Raw genomic sequence first — 22,167 nt, 5'->3', positions numbered from 1 at the left:
TCCCCCATCCCATTGTAGTCTGCTTTGTTTAAGCTCAAGACAAATGAGATGTCCAATAATTGTGTGAAGTATTGTGATAGAATTCCAAACACAGGATTTCCGGCAAGGTGTTGATGTTGATTTTCTATTTCTCTAAGTGCTCTTTTTGCCTCCTTATCATAGGTTGACAATGTGGATGTGTTTTTAAGTGACCCTTACATGAAGCACTCTTTGGTGAGGGACTTGCCCCAACCCATGAGGCAGCAACTTCTTTATAAGCGGTGAGAATTGTCAAGAATGTTTTTCAAAATTCAAGCTGATCCCGCACTGTGCAGGCTTCATTGCTTAGCGCAGCTATTTATTTTAGCTTAAATACAGGTGCACTAGTCAATGTGCTGCTTGCAAAACAAAAATACATTTTCAGCTACAAGTTCTTGGTGAGATTTTATACCCAAAGTTAGAGGAACAAAACTCCTGCAATAGGCACCCAGTGTTACAGAATGCACTTTCAGCTCTGGTAAAGGAAACTCGGTTAAGAGCAAATGAAGACCTGCAGAACATTGCCCCTTGGTACAAATGTTCCCTTTTAACAGATCAGTCACCTTCCTGAGCGAGCGTACCAGTTTAAGATTCTCCAGCCAGTAAGTTTGAATTGAGTAAAAAATCGTCATTACAGGACAGTCTGCTAAATATGTTTAAATTCATTAGTTGGTAGATTATTTAGCCAAGGTGGAGACATTTCAGGATTTTCCATCACTTGAGTTTGTATATTTTCTAAATGACACACAAATCAAAAAGTTTCAAATAGCATGTTCCTTTGGTTGTTTGTAATATCTAGTACTTAGCCAGCCCACGCTTGCAAAACCCAAACAATACCTACTGTTGGATGTGATTCTGAGATTGGGCACTTGCTGAACAATCCTGAGTAGGCTAATAGATACCTGTTTAAGATAATCAGTCGAGTTGTGCAAGTGGCTCAGTTACTCTTGCTAGAAGAAACATACATGGGGACCCCTCCTCCATGCAGCAAAGCAATATGTTCAAGCCTTGTGCCTTTTTTAAAATTATCTGGGAACTTTGGGAGCCTATAGTTCCCCATTGCTTTCTCCATGGCAACATCTTGGCCAATCAGTGTTGACTTACCAACCAGTCAGCACACTTCTCCTGAAGTATAAATTATTGTGGTGTTTTGAAGTTTGGCATTCTTTGAGTTTGACCTGGTGAGTGCAAAACAAGAAGCTTCAGCCACATGTCTCCCTTTTCAGCAGTAAACAAGAAGTTACTAGTACTTTGAATATTCAGTTGCAATTGGATCCATCAAAAACAGACCCACAGCAATGTGGTTGAGTTTTAACTGCCCCCACAAGGGCAATTAGGGACAGGCGATAAATGCTGGCAGTGTCTGTGATGCCCTCGTCCCATGAACAAATTTCTAAAAAAAGGTAGACTTGCCATTACATAGTGTCTTCCGCAACCATTTGATGTCTCAAAGCACTTTACAGCCAATGGAATACTTTTGAAGTGTTGTAACTGTTGTTGTAAATGAGGAAATGTGGCGGCCAATTTGCTTAAGGCAAGCTCCCATAAAGAATAATGTGATAATGACAGACCATCTTGTTTTGTGTTGCTGATTGGGATAAATATTTCCACGGGCACCTGGAATAACTCGCCTGCTCTTCCGCGAAATAGAGACGTGGGATCTTTAACATCCACCTGAGAGGGGCGATGGAGCCTTAATTTACCATCTCACTTAGAAAGTGGCACCTCCGCCAGTGCAGCATTCCCTCCGTACAGCTCCGGGTTTATCAGCCTTGATTTTGGTCCTCACGTACTGGATTGGGGTTTGAACTTGCAACCTTCTAACCCAGAGGCGTGAGTGCTCCCGTCTAAATCACAGCTGACAAAACAACTCAGTAGATCATCATTAATGCAAATAATGTTTACTGCTTTTGATGTTTGCAGGAGATACATATTTTCCATCTTTGAGAGTTTGCAACGTCTTTGTTATATGGGACTGTTACAGTTCGGTCCAACTGAAAAGTTTCAAGAGAAAGATCAGGTAAACTTTCAACAAAAAATGTTGATTATTATAAAGTCCAAAAGAATGTATAAATGTTGCGTTTTTGGTTCTGAATCATGCTTGTGCTGTTTTACATCCAGTGTCTTTATCCATAGGTTGCGTGACTCCATTTCAGACTATCATTAATTAATTTTTTAATTGATCTTTCATGGGATGTGGGCAGAGTTGCCAAGGCCAGCATTTGTTACCCCTCCCTAATTGCCCTTGACCTGAGTGGCTTGCAGGTCCATTTCAGAGAGGCAGTTAAGAGTCGATCACCTTGCTTTGCTGTGGAACTAAGAGCAACAAATCCCCAGAACCTGACGGTTTCCATCGGAGGGTGTTAAAGGAAGTAGGGGAGCACATTGGAGCAGCCCCTAACTATAATCTTTCGGAGTTCCCAAATTCAGGAGTCGTCCCTCTGGATTGGAAATTAGCTCAAGCCACTCGGCTTTTTAAGAGGGGTGAAAGAGGAAAACCAGGGAATCACAGACCAGCTAGCCAAACATCTGTGGTGGGAAAATTGTTGGAATCTATAATCAAGGATAGGGTAACGGAACACCTCAGTTAATCAGGGAGAGCCAGCCATGGATCGTGACAGGTAGGTCATGCCTGACAAACCTTATTGAATTTTGTGAGGAGGTGACTACGGTAGTGGACAGGGAAATGTCTATGTATGTTGTTTATATGGACTTCCAAAAGGCATTAGATAAAGTCACACGTAAGAAAGAGGCTGTTAACTCTGGTAGAAGCCTGTGGAATTGAAGGCAACTTATTGACATGACTGCAAAATTGGCTGAGTGGCAGTTGACAAAGTAAGGATAATGGGTATGTACTCTAATTGGCAGGATGTGCCTATTGGTGTCCCACTGGGATCTGTGTTAGGGTCTCAATTGTTCACATTATTCATTTGTTATGGGCCAGGGTTTACGAACTCCAAACTATATTATGAAGTTCACCTGACCTACAACTTTTTGTTGAATTTGGCTAGGATGAGCACAAGAGCCTTCACTTGAGGTGTGAGTCGACAGTCTTCCCAGACACGTTAACTTAGTTAAATTTGTATAAACACACAGCAAGAATTTTTATCAATTACAAACATAAAGACACCCCACAGCTACATTAATCTCTGTATAACACTAAATGAATTCTCCCTTAACTTTTCCAATTCAAAAACAAAATCCCACAAACCAAAAACCACTTTTCAAGGATGTGGCCCAGCACTCTGCATTCTCACTTGAATAAGACTGGCTTTCCCCGAGATTCTGACCCCGTCTCACCAGCAGGTTTAAACTCTTCCAGAAAGCAAACTATATCTTAAAAGCCACCACCAAGGTGATTTTTATTGGAACAGGTATTTAAAATGAAAATAGAGAGATGGGAACAAAACACCTCTTTCTCCCTGAGTCCACAGCAGTCAAATCTGAAAGCAAAAGTAAAACTCACAGCCACAGCTCAGCTCCACCCACAGAAATGACATCACTGAAGCCATGTGATAAGACAAAAACCTTTTTTAAAGGAACACTCCCATGATACATTAACAATTTCATAGAATACTTACAGTGCAGAAGGAGGCCATTCAACCATTGAGTCTGCACTGACCATTCGAAAGACCACCCTACACAGGCCCAATACCCGCCCTTTCCCTGCAACCCCACCTAACCGTTGGACACTTAGGACTTGGATCGTGGCATAGAAAATCATATATCCAAATTTGCTAATAACACAAAGTTGAATGGCGCTGTAGACAGTGTCGATGGCAGCATAAAATTACAAGGAGATATTAATAGACTAGACGAATGGGCAACACTGTGGCAGATTAATTTCAATGGAAGCAAGTGTGAGGTTATCCATTAAGGAATAAAAAGGGATAGCTCGGGGTATTTCTAGATGCTATGAAGCGAAATTCAGTGGATGTCCAAAGAGACCTGGGGGTTCAGGTGCATGGATCTTTAAAATGCCACGAGCCAGTGCAGGAAATAATCAGGAAGGCTAATGGAATGCTGGCCTTTATATCTGGAGGACCAGAGTACAAGGACGCAGCTTTACAACCCCAGATTTGACCCCATTTGGAGTATTGTGAGCAGACCTGGGCACCACACCTTAAGAAGGATATATTGGCCTTGGAGGGAGTGCAACATAGGTTTACAAGAATTATACCTGGACGTCAAGGGTTAAGTTATGAGAAGAGATTATACAAAATAAGTCTTTTTTTCTTCTATAATTTAGAAGGTTAAGGAGTGATCTTATCAAAGTCTTCAAGATATTAATAGGAAAAGACAGGGTAGATATAGATAAACTGTTTCCACTGATTGGAGATTATAGAAGCAGGGGCCATGGTGTCACGCAAGGGAGATATTGGGAAATTGGAACCAGAAATGAAACCCCAATGTAGCAGGCAATTTTGGGGTTGAACAGCCTGAGGGGGAAAGAAAACCTGCTAGCACAGAGTCAGAGGGATACACACACATTTGGCCAAGTTACTTTGTCCCAGTCAGAGTTGAACTCGTTACGGAGAATACACAGGATGCCACAGATCCCTTGTTCGTCGGGACACTCCCGTCTGATCAGCCATTAGCCCATATGGTCTAAAACGCAGGGGCAGACCATGCACGAGAGATGTTAGGAAGCACTTCTACACGCTAAAGGTGGCAGAGGTTTGGAACTCTCTTCCATAAACCGCAATTGATGCTAGATAATTTGTTAAATTGATAATTAGGATGGGAATAGAGGGATACGGACCCCGAAAGTGTAGAAGATTTTAGTTTAGACAGGCAGCATGGTCGGCGCAGGCTTGGAGGGCCGAAGGGCCTGTTCCTGTGCTGTACTTTTCTTTGTATGTTCTAAATCTGAGAGAATGTTTTGTTGTGCAAAGATATTAAGTGATATGGGCCAAAGGCAGGTATTAGGCCACACGATAGTTTCATCATCACCATTACTGATGCTGGCTGTGGGCCTGTCTTGGCTAGCTACTCTTTTTCTCATATGGTTGGAACCTAGGTTCCTTGCAAAGCACATTCATGAATGTTAGCTTATACGGTGTGCACTGCTGTGTCTCCCGTGGCTATCCATTATTCTGGTGGAAATTGAGGAAAAACTGCCAAACAGCCGGTGGATTATTTCCTGTATGGAGGAAAAATGAGACACAAATCACCCTCTGCACTATCTTGCATATCCTTGGTAGCTGAGAACGGTACAATATTGCAGAGATCTTTAGCATCTCTGAATGGAGGCTTACTGTTTGAAGAATATAGGAGGGAAAACCATTTTACATAATGTACTATTATATTACATTTAATACAATAGAAGGGTATTTAACAGAAGAAAATGTCCATTCAAGTCCTTGGGGTCAGTTTTATGGTAGTTTCTAAATTCCATTTCATGTATAATCCTTCTGCAATCTTATGCTTACAACTATAATTATGTTCAGGGTAGCATACTCAGCGTTGTGTTGGCCTGTATTGCCGTGTGCCTTTTTTTTGCTTAACAACATAATTATTTCAATTAAAAAAAACATTTTTAAGTACCCAATTCTTCTTTTCCCCAACTCCCTCCCGAACAGCACAGTGGGTGTACCTACACCTCGAGGACTGCGTCGGTTTAAGGCAATTCACCACCACCTTCTGAAGGGCAACTATGGATGGGAAATAGATACTGGCCTAACCAGCGACGCCCACATCCCGTGAATTAATTTTTTTTAATTAAGGGGCAATTTAGCGTGGCCCCTGCACATCATTTGGGCTGTGGGGGTGAGACCTACGCAGATACAAGGAGAATGAGCAAACTCCACACGGATGGTGACCCGGGGCTGGGATCGAACCCGGGTCCTCAGCACACTGAGACAGCAGTGCTAATTCTGTGCCACCATGCCGCCACAATATTTTAGTTTTCAATAAAGTATAAACGAGCATACAAAACCGAACTAAAACTTTTAACTTCAAAATTCTTCATTTTTGTACTGACTTAATTGAAGGCGCGGCTATATGTTTTTAATATGTCACACGCTCATACATACATAATCTAAGAGTGGTACAATTTTCTTCCTTTCCACATCTTGGTCATTTTCACACTGGGGACGAGTGACGACAGTAGGGCCTTTCACAAAGGCAATTCGTACCTTTTTGAAGCAGTGGCCAAGAGTGACCTCCTGAAATCCATTCTGCAATGTCTCCTTCCCATCTTTGCCTACGTCCAGCTCTCCTACCCCATCAACAAGCACTACTGAGCTGCTCAAATAATTCCACACTGTGTGACTATTATTTGGCATCACGTGAAACCGGAAGCTTTGATTCTTTTCTTTCCCCTCTAGATTTTTGTTTATATCAAAAGGAATGCCATGATTGTTGACACCACCACCTGTGATCCACATTACAACTTGGCCAGAAGCAGCCGACCATTTGAAAAACGCTTCTATGCTCTCAACACCTTGCAGGATGTAGAAAGCCTCTGGTTCGATCTTATGTGTGTCTGCCTGAATACACCACTAGGTAAGCACAGTTACAGACTCTGACCTTGCTCTGCAGTTTCTACATTCTTTATTTGTCTTCTCTCTCAAACGTGTCGCACGTTTAAATGGATCTGTTTAATCAAAGTTTGGCTGTGCTGAAACAGTAATTTGTGGCCTTGAAATACCCACCAAATGACTGGAAGCTCCGCTATGGCCAGAATGCTCCAGGCGTTCGCTGGCAGCGGGATTCTCTGGTCCCCGCCTGCAGGGTTTCCTGGCGGCGGCGTGGGGTGGCTTCAATGGGAAGTGGCAGGAGCAGAGAATCCCGCTGCCAGCGAACGGCGTGCTGCCTCCCGCTGCCGAGAAGCACGCGGCTGGGAGGCTGGAGAATCACTCCCCACATTACTGCAGATATGTATTCCACTGAATTCAGTTGTTCAATACACCAGTATAGTCCCTGAGTTCTGTGGCTGGAGTCTTTGTTTCCTGATCCCTGTGCCATTGCTGAAGAGAATGTCACTTCAACTTTTATAAAATAGAGCAAACAACAGCATTGGATCACGATGTTAACTCCCTGGTTGTAAGGTTTAGAGAACAAGGCTGATGAATAGATCGCTTTCATTCTCATGCAGCATGAGGGAGGAATAGTGTTCTTAGTGAGAAGGAGCACTAAGCAGAGATCCCAAAGGTAAAGGCTGGATTTGGTTAGATTATGCATTTTTGACTGTCCTTTGTCTAAATTTAGCACACCATGCTATACATGGTTTAACCACATGGTGTCACTGCTAAACTACAAGGGGAAGAAACAAACTTTAACATTTATCTATACAGGACGACAGTGTACTCTGGTATATTTCAGCTTTGCTTTACTGTATCTATAAAAAAAGCCATCGTATAGATTTCTTTATATGTCTAATTGTTTCATTATAATATGTTTTCTAACGTATTTGCTAGTTAACGGTGATCTTACCTCTAAACCAGGTTTAAACAGCAGATCACTACTTTGCTGAGTTTAGATTTATAAAACCACTTTGAAGTTGATAAAGAGGTTCACCAGAGCATGCTCCTGCTTTGCACATTTGATCTCGTAAGTCAAAGAGTCTTGGAGGTCTACAGCACAGAAAAGGCCCTTCGGCCTATCACGTTTGTTTGCCTTGGGATCACAAGTGCACATCTAAATACTTCTTAAATGTTTTGAGGGTCTCTGCCTCCACTTTCAGGCCATTCCAAACCCCCACCACCCTCTGAGTGAAAAGGTTTTTCATCACAACCCCTCTGAACTTCCTGCCCCTGACCCTAGATCTGTGCCCCCGGTTGCCAAGGTGAACAGTTTCTTCCTGTCTACTCTATCTATGCTCCTCATAATTTTATACATCTCAGCCATGTCCTCCCCCCCCCCCCCGTCTCCTCCGCCACAAGGAAAACTACCCCAATCTATCCAGTCCCTCTTCAGAGCTAAAACTCTCCAGCCCAGGCACCGTCCTGGTAACTCTCCTCTGCACCCTTTCCTGTGCTATCAGATCCCTCCGATGATGTGGATTCCAGAACTGCACACAATGCTCGAGCTGTGGCCTGACCAATGTTTTATGCAGTTCCAGCAAAACCTCTCTGCTCTTCAACTCCATGCCTCGGCAAATACAGGCAAATATACCATATGCCTTCCGAACCACTGTGTAGCTATCTACCTGCCCTAAACCTTAAGGGACCAGTGTACATGCACACCAAGGTCCCCCTCCTCTGATCCTCGGTACTTCCCAGGATCCTGCCTCTTATCATATGTTCGCTTGCATTGTTTGCCCTTATGAAAATGTCTCATCATTTCTATGGTACGTTACCTCTATGAAGATTTATAGTTGAAAATTGCCAGCAGTTCTACACAATTCCACTTTGAGTTTGGATATATTGGATTGGCCAAGTACAGTGTTAATAAGGTAATCAACAGAAAACCCTCATTCGAGACCGAGGGAGTACAACAAGCTGCAGGTGGTGTGAAGATAGACCATTGAAACCAATAATGGAAGAAGGTATAATCCATAAGGGTTCTGTCGGCTGGTAACATCGGAGCTGTACTTTTTTTTTTTACTCGGGAAATTGAGGAGCCCAGAAACATTACATTGCCTAATAATGTAATATTTAGACCTAATTGTTCCTGTTTCCTATGAAAAAAAATTAAATGGCCAAAAAGGTGAGACTATTTGAGTTGATCCTAATTCATTTTGATTAAATATTTGAAAGGTGCGCTGTAAGCTTTGACTTCTCCACAAATTTACTCTGGGCCATTGGATAATGAATAGGCTGCTGCTATAGGCCCATAAGACGTAGGAGCAGAAGAGGCCACTCAGCCCATCGAGTCTGCTCCACCATTCAACAAGATCATAACTGATCTATGATGACAATAACCCCACAGCCTTTGATTCACTTACTCATTAAAAATCTGTCTATCTCAGCCTTGAACGTACCTAACGACCCAGCTTCTACAGAAATAATTCCACAGATTCACCATCCTCTTGAGAAGAATGTCCTCATCTCTGTTTTAAACGGGTGGCATCCTACACTGATGCCCTCTGGTCCTAGACTCTCCCATAAGGGGAAACTATCTCTCAGCATTGCTGTGAGCAATACTTTGCATCTGTGATGGATGCAAAAAGATTGTTACAGGTTACAGGAATTTAAGTGATGTGGAAACACAACCACCGTTCAGACCTCCATTGGAAAAGGGAGACCTTTGAGGAAACTTAATTGACCTGTTCGATATAATAAAAGAGATTGACAAAATTGATCCAAGGAAACTCTGGTCCACTTGTTTAAAAATTAGGAATAAAATACACTCTCAGCTGGAAATAGACAGCAGACTGTGGAAAAAGAAGTTTATATTTTCAATTTTCAGCCCTTTTTGGTTGACAAGAGGAGTTGGATTCTCAAAGTTTTGGATAAAACACAAAATTTCATCAAACTACCCAAATTACTCCCCTTGTCAACAAAAAAAGGCTGAAAATTGGAAATATAAACTTCTTTTTCCACAAAGAAACCTTTGTAGCAAACAGCATTAGTGGGACAAGAAACAATTGGGTCCACTTAAGAAGTCGATAGAGGAAGCACTGTGGCGTAGTGGGTAACGCCGCTGGCTTTGAGGACTTGATGGCCAAGGAAGGTGCCTTCATCATGCGGCCCAACAGGTTGAGTATCGATCTACAGATCCTTCAACGCACACCGGTGGCAGGAGGTAAGAGCGGAAGAGATTCCCAGTCAGGTAGGTGACGGAAAAAACATTGGAGCCTCGACCATCATTATCCATAGCCCCAGCCTGCAACACGCGTGTAAAAGTGCATGTTGACACAGCAACCCAGACTTCTCTGCTTAAGCTGTAACACACACATGTACAGGGGTAGATTATTTGAGGGGTGTGGTGAGAAGGCAGGTATGCAGGGTTGATCTCTGAAAAGTGGACCTCTTTCTAAAAAAAACAATTCTTACAAGCAACGCCTATGTTTCTGTTTTCAGGAGTTATTCGATATCCTCGCTTAAGCAGAACTGGTCAGACTGCACAAGAGGCAACTGCCAACCCTGCCCTTAACTCAGTGATGGAACAGGAGACAACCATTAAGTACACCCTGGAGCAGAAGTGTTCCCTGCTGGAGCACACCACGTGGGTTTTCTTTTAATGCATGCAATCTCAAACCGGAGTTTGAATTCTTCAAATGAAAACCAGGCATCATATTCCGTTCAGTTTGTGAGCTGTTCCCCGCCCTTTCACCATTCTGAAATATGTACTACATATCATAACTTAGTTGCTTGTGTTGTATCTGTCAAATCTCAGCTACTTGACCAGTGTATTCATCAAACCCTTTACCCAGATGTCTTTGTTAGCGAGGAAAACAAAGGACAGCACTAGCATAAAGTCATACCAATTTTATTCAACAACATCAATATTTTACCCTTAAATGAACCCAAAACCATACACTTAAAGGTTTGTTATATTACCCGTATTGATGGACTCGGTGAGTCGTGGGTCCTATTATCTGAGTCTCTCAGGTCCATCGTTGCAAAGGTGGGTCTCGCTGTTTGCGTCCTTTCCTTTCTGGTCAGTCGTCCGGATGGTCACGGTCACCTCCACGTCAAGTCTTCGCTGGCGTGTGTCTTGGATATATACCGTTTATCCCTCTCCCTTCGCGCCTTTGCAGAAACTTCTCTGGCTTTCAGCCAGCTGTCGTGGTGCACATAGGCACCAACAATATAGGTAAAAAACGGGATGAGGTCCTACAAGCGGAATTCAGGGAGTTAGGAGTTGAACTAAAAAGCAGGACCTCAAAGGTAGTAATCTCAGGATTGCTACCAGTGCCACGAGCTAGTCAGAGTAGGAATGTCAGGATGGATAGGATGAATGCGTGGCTCAAGAGATGGTGCAAGAGGGAGGGATTCAAATTCCTGGGGCATTGGGACCGGTTCTGGTTGAGGTGGGACCAGTACAAACCGGACGGTCTGCACCTGGGCAGGACTGGAACCGATGTCCTGGGGGGGGTGTTTGCTAGAGCTGTTGGGGAGGGTTTAAACTAATGTGGCAGGGGGATGGGAACCGATGCAGGAAGTTGGAAGGTAGTAAAACAGGGACAGAAGCAAAAGGAAGTAAGGGGAAAAGTGCAAGGCAGAGAAGACATAGTCAAAAATCTAAAAGGGCGACAGTACAAGGTACAGTGACTGAGGGGAGTTCAGTGAATAGGCCCAGTAATATCAAAAGGAATAAAACTGGATATGTTAAGATTCTAAACAGAGGTTAAAAAAACCAACATAAGTGTACTTTACCTGAATGCTCGTAGCATTCGGAATAAAGTAAATGAGTTGATGGCACAAATCATCGTAAATGACTATGATTTAGTGGCCATTACTGAAACATGGTTAAAGGATGGTCACGACCGGGAGTTAAATATCCGAGGGTATCAAACTATTCGGAAGGACAGAGTGGATGGTAAGGGAGGTGGTGTTGCTCTGTTATTTAAGGATGACATCCGGACAATAGTAAGGGATGACATCGGTGCTATGGAGGATAAGGTTGAATCCATTTGGGTGGAAATCAGGAATAGTAAGGCGAAAAAGTCACTGATAGGAGTAGTCTATCGGCCACCAAATAGTAACGTTATGGTGGGGCAGGCAATAAACAAAGAAATAACTGATGCATGTAGAAATGGTACAGCAGTTATCATGGGGGATTTTAATCTACATGTCGATTGGTTTAACCAGGTCGGTCAAGGCAACCTTGAGGAGGAGTTTATAGAATGTATCCGCGATAGTTTCCTAGAACAGTATGTAATGGAACCTACGAGGGAACAAGCGGTCCTAGATCTTGTCCTGTGTAATGAGGCAGGATTGATTCATGATCTCATAGTTTTTTTGTTTTTTTTTCTATAAATTTAGATTACCCAATTATTTTTTCCAATTAAGGGGCAATTTAGCGTGGCCAATCCACCTACTCTGCACATTTTTGGGTTGTGGGGGCGAAACCCACGCAGACACGGGACGAATATGCAAACTCCACACGGACAGTGACCCAGAGCCGGGATCGAACCTGGGACCTCAGCGCCGTGAGGCGATTGTGCTAACCACTAGGCCACCGTGCTGCCCTATGATCTCATAGTTAGGGATCCTCTTGGAAGGAGCGATCACAATATGGTGGAATTTAAAATACAGATGGAGGGTGAGAAAGTAAAATCAAATACTAGTGTTTTGTGTTTAAACAAAGGAGATTACAAGGGGATGAGAGAAGAACTAGCTAAGGTAGACTGGGAGCAAAGACTTTATGGTGGAACAGTTGAGGAACAGTGGAGAACCTTCCAAGTGATTTTTCACAGTGTTCAGCAAAGGTTTATACCAACAAAAAGGAAGGACGGTAGAAAGAGGGAAAATCGACCGTGGATATCTAAGGAAATAAGGGAGTGTATCAAATTGAAGGAAAAAGCAGGTAAAGTGGCAAAGATTGCTGGGAGATTAGAGGACTGGGAAATCTTTAGGGGGCAACAGAAAGCTACTAAAAAAGCTATAAAGAAGAGTAAGATTAAGAGTATGAGAGTAAACTTTCTCAGAATATAAAAACAGACAGTAAAAGTTTTTACAAATATATAAAACAAAAAAAAGTGGCTAAGGTAAATATTGGTCCTTTAGAGGATGAGAAGGGAGTTTTAATAATGGGAAATGAGGAAATGGCTGAGGAACTGAACAGGTTTTTTGGGTTGGTCTTCACAGTGGAAGACAAAAATAACATGCCAGCGACTGATAGAAATGAGGCTATGACAGGTGAGGACCTTGAGAGGATTGTTATCACTAAGGAGGTAGTGATGGGCAAGCTAATGGGGCTAAAGGTAGACAAGTCTCCTGGCCCTGATGGAATGCATCCCAGAGTGCTAAAAGAGATGGCTAGGGAAATTGCAGATGCACTAGTGATAATTTACCAAAATTCACTAGACTCTGGGGTGGTCCCGGTGGATTGGAAATTAGCAAACGTGACACCACTGTTTAAAAAAGGAGGTAGGCAGAAAGCAGGAAATTATAGGCCAGTGAGCTTAACTTCGGTAGTAGGGAAGATGCTGGAATCTATCATCAAGGAAGAAATAGCGAGGCATCTGGATAGAAATTGTCCCATTGGGCAGACGCAGCATGGGTTCATAAAGGGCAGGTCGTGCCTAACTAATTTAGTGGAATTTTTTGAGGACATTACCAGTGCAGTAGATAACGGGGAGCCAATGGATGTGGTATATCTGGATTTCCAGAAAGCCTTTGACAAGGTGCCACACAAAAGGATGCTGCATAAGATAAAGATGCATGGCATTAAGGGTAAAGTAGTAGCATGGGTAGAGGATTGGTTAATTAATAGAAAGCAAAGAGTGGGGATTAATGGGTGTTTCTCTGGTTGGCAATCAGTAGCTAGTGGTGTCCCTCAGGGATCCGTGTTGGGCCCACAATTGTTCACAATTTACATAGATGATTTGGAGTTGAGGACCAAGGGCAATGTGTCCAAGTTTGCAGATGACACTAAGATGAGTGGTAAAGCGAAAAGTGCAGAGGAGACTGGAAGTCTGCAGAGGGATTTGGATAGGTTAAGTGAATGGGCTAGGGTCTGGCAGATGGAATACAATGTTGACAAATGTGAGGTTATCCATTTTGGTAGGAATAACAGCAAACGGGATTATTATTTAAACGATAAAATATTAAAGCATGCCGCTGTGCAGAGAGACTTGGGTGTGCTAGTGCATGAGTCATAGAAGGTTGGTTTACAGGTGCAACAGGTGATTAAGAAGGCGAATGGAATTTTGTCCTTCATTGCTAGAGGGATGGAGTTTAAGACTAGGGAGGTTATGTTGCAATTGTATAAGGTGTTAGTGAGGCCACACCTGGAGTATTGTGTTCAGTTTTGGTCTCCTTACTTGAGAAAGGACGTACTGGCACTGGAGGGTGTGCAGAGGAGATTCACGAGGTTAATCCCAGAGATGAAGGGGTTGGATTATGAGGAGAGGTTGAGTAGACTGGGACTGTACTCATTGGAATTTAGAAGGATGAGGGGGGATCTTATAGAAACATTAAAAATTATGAAGGGAATCGATAGGATAGATGCGAGCAGGTTGTTTCCACTGGCGGGTGAAAGCAGAACTAGGGGACATAGCCTCAAAATAAGGGGAAGTAGATTTAGGACTGAGTTTAGGAGGAACTTCTTCACCCAAAGGGTTGTGATTCTATGGAATTCCTTGCCCAGAGAAGCAGTTGAGGCTCCTTCATTACATGTTTTTAAGGTAAAGATAGATAGTTTTTTGAAGAATAAAGGGATTAAGGGTTATGGTGTTTGGGCCGGAAAGTGGAGCTGAGTCCACAAAAGATCAGCTATGATCTCATTGAATGGCGGAGCAGGCTCGAGGGGCCAGATGGCCTACTCCTGCTCCTAGTTCTTATGTTCTTATGTTCTTTCGGCCAATGAGTCCTCGGGATGGGGTCCCAACACCCAATAGATTAGATGATGACTGCTTGACAAGCCACTGCGACCCGCCCCAGGTTTCCATCTCCGGTCGTGTTGCTTGCACCTAACCTGTGGCCATATAAGCTAACGGCAGCAATTCTGGGTGCCCGAATGTCTGGCTTGACCTGTGCAACCCAAAGCGAATCGGTACATATTAATAGAATCGATGATCTCCTGACTGACGACACAAAGTCCAAACGTGCCCTGGCAGTTTGCCTGTGTTTTGTGCATTTGACATTGGTCAAGTGTGAATTCCCATCAGCCTGCCTGTGGTTGACTGCTGTTTGATTTTAAAGTGTCCAATTCTTAATTTCGAATGTCCAATTTTGTGGGTCCTATACTCCAGGCGCTGCCAGTTTACCACACTTGTACCCCCGCTCCCCCTCGCTCTCCTCTCTCACCATTCCTTCTGCAAAGTTAGATTGATGAAAGTTTGAGTCTGTGCTAGTTCTCAGATTGGAACAAGTTGAGTTGCTTTTAGTGATTTCTCTCCTCAATCCCCCCAGGGGTAGTCGGACATTGGTGGATGATGGGAAGTTACCCGGCGATGGTCTTGGAGCAGCTGGTCTGGATTCTAGTTTCTTTGGGCATCTGAAGCGAAACTGGATCTGGACCAGTTATATCATGAACAGTGCGAAAAAAGTAAGTGTTCCAAATGTAAACAGAAGCAGGAAGTTTGCAGTTGATGTGCATTACTAGGATATTTCTTTTTAATTCTTTCATGGAATGTGGGTGTCACCGGCAAAACCAGAATGTGTTGCCTATTCCTAATTGCCCTGTAACTGAGTGTCTTGCTAGACCATTGCAGAGTCAGCCACTTTGCTGTGGATCTGGAGTCACATGTAGGCCAGACCAGGTAAGGATGGCAGAAGTGAACCAGATGGGTTTCTAGGATGATCAATGGTAGTTTCATGGCTACTGAGACTAGCTTTCAGGTTTCTAGTAATTGAATTTAAATTCCATCGGCGGCCATGGTGAGATTTGAGCCCATGCATTTGACCCTCCGCCCAAGCATTAGCCTGGGAATTCTGGAATGCTAGTTCAGTTACGTTGCCATTTCTCCCAGAAGTCTACCTTAAATTAATGTCAAGTGTGGATTAATATGTGTGCCTGAATTCTGGAGGCGGATTTCATTGTCTCCCAGGCTGTCTCTGCTATCTCATATTGTCAATTCCTACAAATGGTTGAAGGAAGCTGCCGTCGATGATTGGATGCTTATCGCAGTGACTCCAAGCTGAATAGAGCCACAGTTCAGCTGTCTGACCGTCTCCGTGTTTAATCACTTCAGCAGAAGAGTGGCAGCGATTGACAATCACAAAATTACCCCTTGCCCTTTCACCTTTGTTTGACGCCATGTGTAATGATTTAAAGTCCCCTTCAAGGCAGGTTTTTGAGACACCATCGCAAATAAATAATGTTGCCTTCTGAGCTGGAACTTGCCACTTCTGCTACCTCGTATTATCAACTCGTACAAAAGGTTGATGGAAGCGGCCTTGGGTGACTGGATGGTTCTGGCAAAGTGCAGGCGGCAAGTGCGGCAATATCTGTAATACCTCCAGGCTGCTGAGCACCTGGTCATTTGCCTCATCCTTTAAATTGCCTGAGAAATTTCATTGTGACCCTTGACTTGGGACTTACTGAGAGTCACGCTTTGTAGGCACCCACCAAGCAGCTAAAAATTTAGTTTCAGTTGCCTCCAGGGAGTGAAGTTCTGAAAACAGAAGAGCTATTTCACCTTGGATACTGCAGTCATTGGTTTTAACATGGAGTCAGGTAGCAGTAAACTAACTGTGCAGGTTATTATCTCTACCATTCCTGTCTTTCTGGTAAAAGGGGTTATATATATTCCATAATGCCGATTGAAATAAACAGGTTGAACAAAGTAGCAACAGAATGATAGACAATTTAATGGAAGCAAATGTAAGATTCAGCCCATTGGTTCTTGCCTGAGGAAGAATAAAAATCAACAACACAGATATTCCATGAAATATGTTGAAATAGCGAAAGCGCAGAAAGAGATCTTGGGGCTCTTTCATTGCTTAACCGATGCAGAGGAACAACCAACAAAGGCCACTGCATTACACTGAGGAATTGGCAGACCACCAGTTCGAGGGAATTGGGACCAAACTGTACAGCGTTCTGCCCACACGACCGCATGCACACTGGGGCCAGTTTTAGTCACTGAGGCACAGGGAAGACATCCAAGGACTCTCACTACATGGGTGATCTGAGTTGCTGGGAAAAGGCTGCATATTTTCAGCGGTAACTTGAGAGATGATCTCTGTGTACACAAAAGAGTTCAGGTAATGGGAAGTCTAGAACATTAAGTCAAATCGTAGGAGGAGAACGAGGAAACCTAGAGTCAACCCAGTAAAATTTAAATTTAGAACTGATGTCAAGAATTTTTATATATAAAGGGTGAAGATACAAGGAGTAGGTTTCCAGGACGGGTAGTGGAGGTGAAAACTCTGAAAACTTCTAAGATCAGGGGAGAATTATAACCATCTCCCCTTGATATTCGATGGCATTACTTTATCTGATTTCCCTCTGTCAACATGCTGGGTGTACCATAGACCAGAAAATGAACTGGACTAGCCATATAAATACTGTGACGACAAGAGCAGGTCCAGAGGCTGGGAATTCTGTGGCAAGTAACTTACTTCCTAACTCCCTGCCCTACAAGGCACAAGTCAGGAGTTTGATGGAATACTCTACTTACCTGGATGAGTGTAGCTCCAACAACACTCCCAAGAGCTTGACACTATCAAGGCAAAGCAGCCCACTTGGTTGGCACCCCATCCACCACCTTAAACATTCACTCCCTCCACCACCAACGCGCAGTAGCAGCAAGTGTGTACCATCGGCCAGATGTACTGCACCATCTCACCAAGACTCATATAGATATAGACGTAGAATTTACAATGCAGAAGGAGGCCATTCGGCCCATCGAGTCTGCACCGGCCTTAGAAAGAGCACCCTGCCTAAGCCCACACCTCCACCCTATCACAGTAACCCGATCTAATCTTTTTTGGACACGAAGGGCAATTTAACGTGGCCAATCCACCTAACCTGCACATCTTTGGACTCCTTTGACAGCACCTTCCAAATCCATTACCTCGAAGGAGAAGGGCAGCAGCTAGATGGGAACAGCATCAGCTGCAAGCTCTCCTCTAAGCCACACAGCACCCTGACTTGTGACTATTCCCCTTCCCACATTGTCACTGAATCCTGGACATCCCTCACTAACAGCACTTTGGGTGTACGTACACTGCAGCGGTTGATGCACCGGCGGTGAATTAAGGAATAAATGCTGGCCTAGCCAGAGATGCCCAAAGTCCGAGAACGAATCGCTGAAAAAAAAAGTAATTGGAGACTGAATTCAAGCAATCGCTGTGGATGAACTGATAGTTCGGGGTGCGGAAGGGCATCCAAGCCATCTTGTGATCTCTGCCACTCTTACTTCCCTATCTTCCTCTAAGACTGCAAAAGGGGCTGGTTTAGCACAGTGGGCTAAACAGCTGGCTTGTAATGCAGAACAAGGCCAGCAGCGCGGGGTCAATTCCCGTACCGGCCTCCCCGAGCAGGCTCCGGAATGTGGCGACTAGGGGCTTTTCACAGTAACTTCAGTGAAGCCTACTTGTGACAATGAGTGATCATTATTATTAAAACCTTTCAGGCTTTTAGACCATCTGCCCTATTGCCTCCCCATGCGCCTCATTTGCTTGGAAATGTTCCCGTGAAGTGGCTTGGGATTTCTTACTTTATTTGGCACTTAGAGGTGCGATACAAATGTAAGTAGTTGTTGTGATTGTGTTCGCAAGAGTGTGAATACAAAAATGAGGCTGTGAACGTATACAGATAAGCTGCCCTTTTAACCCAGTTTTTCTTCTTTTTCAGAGTCTCAATCTTCCTGAGAGCAGTTCGGTGCGATTACAGAGCTTCCTGAACAAACATTCCCTTCCCCTCGGAATTGCAGGTGAAATATTTCTGTTGTGAATGGCCCTCTGCATGTTATGGTTCTGCATTAGATGCTTTGTGCGAAATTTCTCTCAATCTGTTGGATGATTATCGTATTATTCTGGATTGAAGGCCTCACATAGAGTCGAGCACTCTGAGCGACCATGATTACACTTTGAAGTGAGACTGGAATACGTTCTTGAAAATGTCAGCAGCCTAGATGACTGGATGAAAGCTTTCGTATCTGAATTTTAATGATTTTTAAGGTGGTGCAACTAGTGGTTTGGAAGAACCTAAATCTGCATGCAAGTGCAGGCAAGGGTGCTGGGCATGGATGTTATTTTTTTTTAAATTTTTAATACCCAATTATTTTTTCCAATTAAGTGGGCAATTTAGCGTGGCCAATCCACCTATTCTGCACATTTTTGGGTTGTGGGGGCGAAACCCACGCAGACACGGGGAGAATGTGCAAACTCCACACGGACAGTGACCCAGAGCCGGGATCGAACCTGGGACCTCAGCGCCGTGAGGCAGTTGTGCTAACCACTAGGCCACCGTGCTGCCCTGGGCATGGATGTTATGAGTGACTTCAAAAGGATGTTGGGTGGGGACTTGAGGGAAATTGTGGGTAGAGAGGGGGAGGTGTACCTGACTGGATTGTTCTACAGAGGGCCAGCATGGATGTACTGGGCCGAGTGGCCTGCTGTACAAGGACAAAATCTCTTCTGTGACATGTTGACATGGAGGAATGACATCACAGTGCCGCTGCAAAGATGGAAACCGATGTTTAAGTCATCTCTCCTCGGATAATCAGCTTTTCTGTCTTGTGAGCTGCAACATCCTGATGACCAAACCTGCCCATGTCAGACACATGTCATGATAAACCATGATAATCCAAATTAACCTGCACCGGATCCAAATCACCACTACTTTTTTTTTAAACCAAAGTATTTTTTAATCAGATCTGAGAGGCGACGTTATGCCCAAAATGAATAATTAGTTGTATTCAAATGTTTACATCAAAGATACTTTTTAACAATAAAAGTGAAACAAGCTCATTTACAATAAAGTCGTTAAAACTTAATAACTGTTCGAAAGAGAATATAAACCCGAAGAAAGGGGACAGCCAGCAGAACCAGCTCTCATAGCTACTACTTTCCCGATAGACTCTTAACAGAATATATTATTGTTTTATTATTTATCACTTTTTTATTCTTTGCAAAGTGAGGTGTTGGCCTTGTTTGTTACCGAGAGGGTTGCTGGGAGTGGGGGTGGAGATTAATAACCCGTTACATTAGAAGCAGAGGCTCCTTGAGATTTTTAATTGCCTCCCCTTCTGGTTTCTTTTCTCGATCCAGGAAACAAGTTCAGTATGTTAAGGGTCCTCCGCTCCATGCACGAGTCGCTTGCAGACAATAAGGAAGAGATTCAAATTGAAAAAGAATGCAATGTGGGCAGAAACGAAAGAGTAGCTGGTGGTAAAGGACAGAAAAGAAAACGAGCTGAAAAAGAGAGTGGGAAGAAACAAAGGAAAAAGAGAAAGAAAGGTGAGGTTTCATCACTGCTGACATGTTCTTATAAGCTCTTGCCTTTTAAAAGTGGAATTTGTATTATTTAATCTGCATAGCCATTCTGTGCTGTTGGTAGTTACTTTATTAGCAATTTGGGTTACTTACGGTAAATTGCCATTTTTATCCCACCAATGCATTATTCATTGCTATTGGGTGGGTGCAGTGACTGGGGAGTCTCTGACTTCAGTGCTCCTCTGCTTTCTTGAATATTATAGAATTCCTACACTGCAGGAGGAGGCCATTCGGGCCATCGAGTCTGCACCGCCCCTCCGAAAGAGCAATCCGGGCCCGCTCCCCTTCCCCATTCTCCTAACCCCACCTAACCTGCACATTGTTGGACGCTAAGGGGCAATTTAGCATGTGCAATCCACCTAACCTGCATGTCTTAGGACAGTGGGAGGAAACCCACGCAGACACGGGGAGAACTTGAAGACTCCACATAGTCACCCAAGGCCTGAATTGATCCCTGGTGCTGTGAGGCAGACATGTTTGCCACCGTGCCGCCCATACAGATATAATTCTTCACTGATGTTTGCAGAGGATTTGCCACAACCGGAAAAGGCAAAGAGATTCCGGGTGCAAGATGATGCTGATAGGAGTGCACTGCGCCGCATGACCAAACTGCGTGTAACCTGGACTGCACAGGAAGACAGCCTGCTGATGCTTTGTCGAGTAGCCAGCCATGTTCTGAACAAAAAGGTAAGCAATTAAACGTGCAATTTTTAAAAATGTGTAACATAAGAAAACCGTAAGAGGTAGGAGCAGAAGTAGGCCATTCGGCCCTTTGAGCCTGCTCCGCCATTCAATTGAATCATGATGTGATAATCCTCAACTCCACTTTCCCACCTTATTCCCATGAACCTTCCTCCTGATCTCTGTCTTAAATGGGCGACCCCTTACCCTTTGATTATGCCCTCTGGTCCTAGCCTCTCCCACAAGGAGAAACACCCTCTCAGCCCCTACCCTGTCAGGCCCCCTGCGAATCCAATATGTCTCAATAAGGTCGCCTCTCGTTCTTCTAGTACAGGCCCAACCTACTCGACCTCTCCTCATAAGAAAATCCCTCCATACCCGGGATCAACGTAGTGAACCTTCTCTGGACTGCCCCAAAGCCAGTACATCTTTCCTTGAATAAAGGGACCAAAACTGTTCATAGTGTTAATAATGGTCCAGAGAGTCATTGCACTGATCTCTTAACCTCTGTGACCTGATGTAAATCCAGCCTAAATCAATGGGGCGGACGTTTCTGCTGTCTTACTAGTTGGACATGAAATGCTTTGCAGTCTTTACCCAGTTCAAAACAGTTTTGACCATACATTGTAAAACTGCTCGGATTTGAATGAATCGGTCATCTCACTTAAGGCCATTCTGCCCCTCCAACCACGATAATCAGATGTTCCCCACATTTCTCTTAATAGCTATTTGCTCCTGTACTTGATCATTTTCACAGGAGCAGTTGTAAATGTTTTCTTGCGGAAGACCTAGAACATAATGTGGTAATCTATTCTGTTACTTGAATTTTCGAAGGGGACCTTTAACCTGCATGATTAACCGTGCAGGGATTCCTCTGCCGTAGTTGGGAATACCATCTTCAGATGCCAATCTCTACAGATATCCATGACTTGTCCAAGTCCTAATTGCCCGTCTTAGGCCTGTTATCAGGCAAGATGTGGAGAGACCTCTCCGCAATCACTTGAACGAAGCCTCCTGGCAGGAGGCGAATGCTGTTTCAACCAGGCTGTGACAAAACAAGGAAACTTACGCACAAGTAAGTTAACTGGGTTAAGCAAAATGTACACAATTTTGAAAACCAAATGTCGTCTTGTATTTAGGTGAAGGGACCCTTTGTTCCTTGGCAAGCAGTGAGAGACGTCATGCACAATTATCTTGAAGTGGCTTTGGATAAAACGTCTCTAGCTGTTGGACGTCGGTCCCGTTACATCCTCAAGAATCCACAGACGATGCTTAACTATAGGTGAGATCGCTGCTCCTGTGTATTAGTGGCAGGTAACAGTCACAATAAGTGTTAGAATACACATGAAAGAATGGTGCTAATGACATTTGCATCTTTTCTTGATGTTGAAAGTTGTGGATTTTTTCTGAACCAATCCAAAAGGGTATTTTAGAGCAGAAAGGGAATTTCCTTTGTAACCAGCAA

The 22,167-nt window shown here is 43.8% G+C and overlaps 1 protein-coding gene across 2 annotated transcripts in view; it reads left to right on the top strand.

Moving 5' to 3' along the window:
• Nucleotides 1–22,167, top strand: part of LOC119978110 (general transcription factor 3C polypeptide 1) — an 81,172-nt gene that overhangs the window by 29,033 nt on the left and 29,972 nt on the right. For both annotated transcript variants that reach the window (XM_038819506.1, XM_038819507.1), the window contains 9 exons: nt 163–260; nt 1,942–2,038; nt 6,348–6,525; nt 9,987–10,131; nt 14,988–15,123; nt 18,379–18,457; nt 19,797–19,985; nt 20,548–20,708; nt 21,842–21,984. In XM_038819506.1, the coding sequence (XP_038675434.1) occupies nt 163–260; nt 1,942–2,038; nt 6,348–6,525; nt 9,987–10,131; nt 14,988–15,123; nt 18,379–18,457; nt 19,797–19,985; nt 20,548–20,708; nt 21,842–21,984 (1,226 nt within the window). The remainder of the gene's footprint in view (nt 1–162; nt 261–1,941; nt 2,039–6,347; nt 6,526–9,986; nt 10,132–14,987; nt 15,124–18,378; nt 18,458–19,796; nt 19,986–20,547; nt 20,709–21,841; nt 21,985–22,167) is intronic.

Source organism: Scyliorhinus canicula, chromosome 15, assembly GCF_902713615.1.
Source record: "Scyliorhinus canicula chromosome 15, sScyCan1.1, whole genome shotgun sequence".
NCBI lineage: Eukaryota > Metazoa > Chordata > Chondrichthyes > Carcharhiniformes > Scyliorhinidae > Scyliorhinus > Scyliorhinus canicula.
This window is presented reverse-complemented; position numbering and strand designations above follow the sequence as displayed.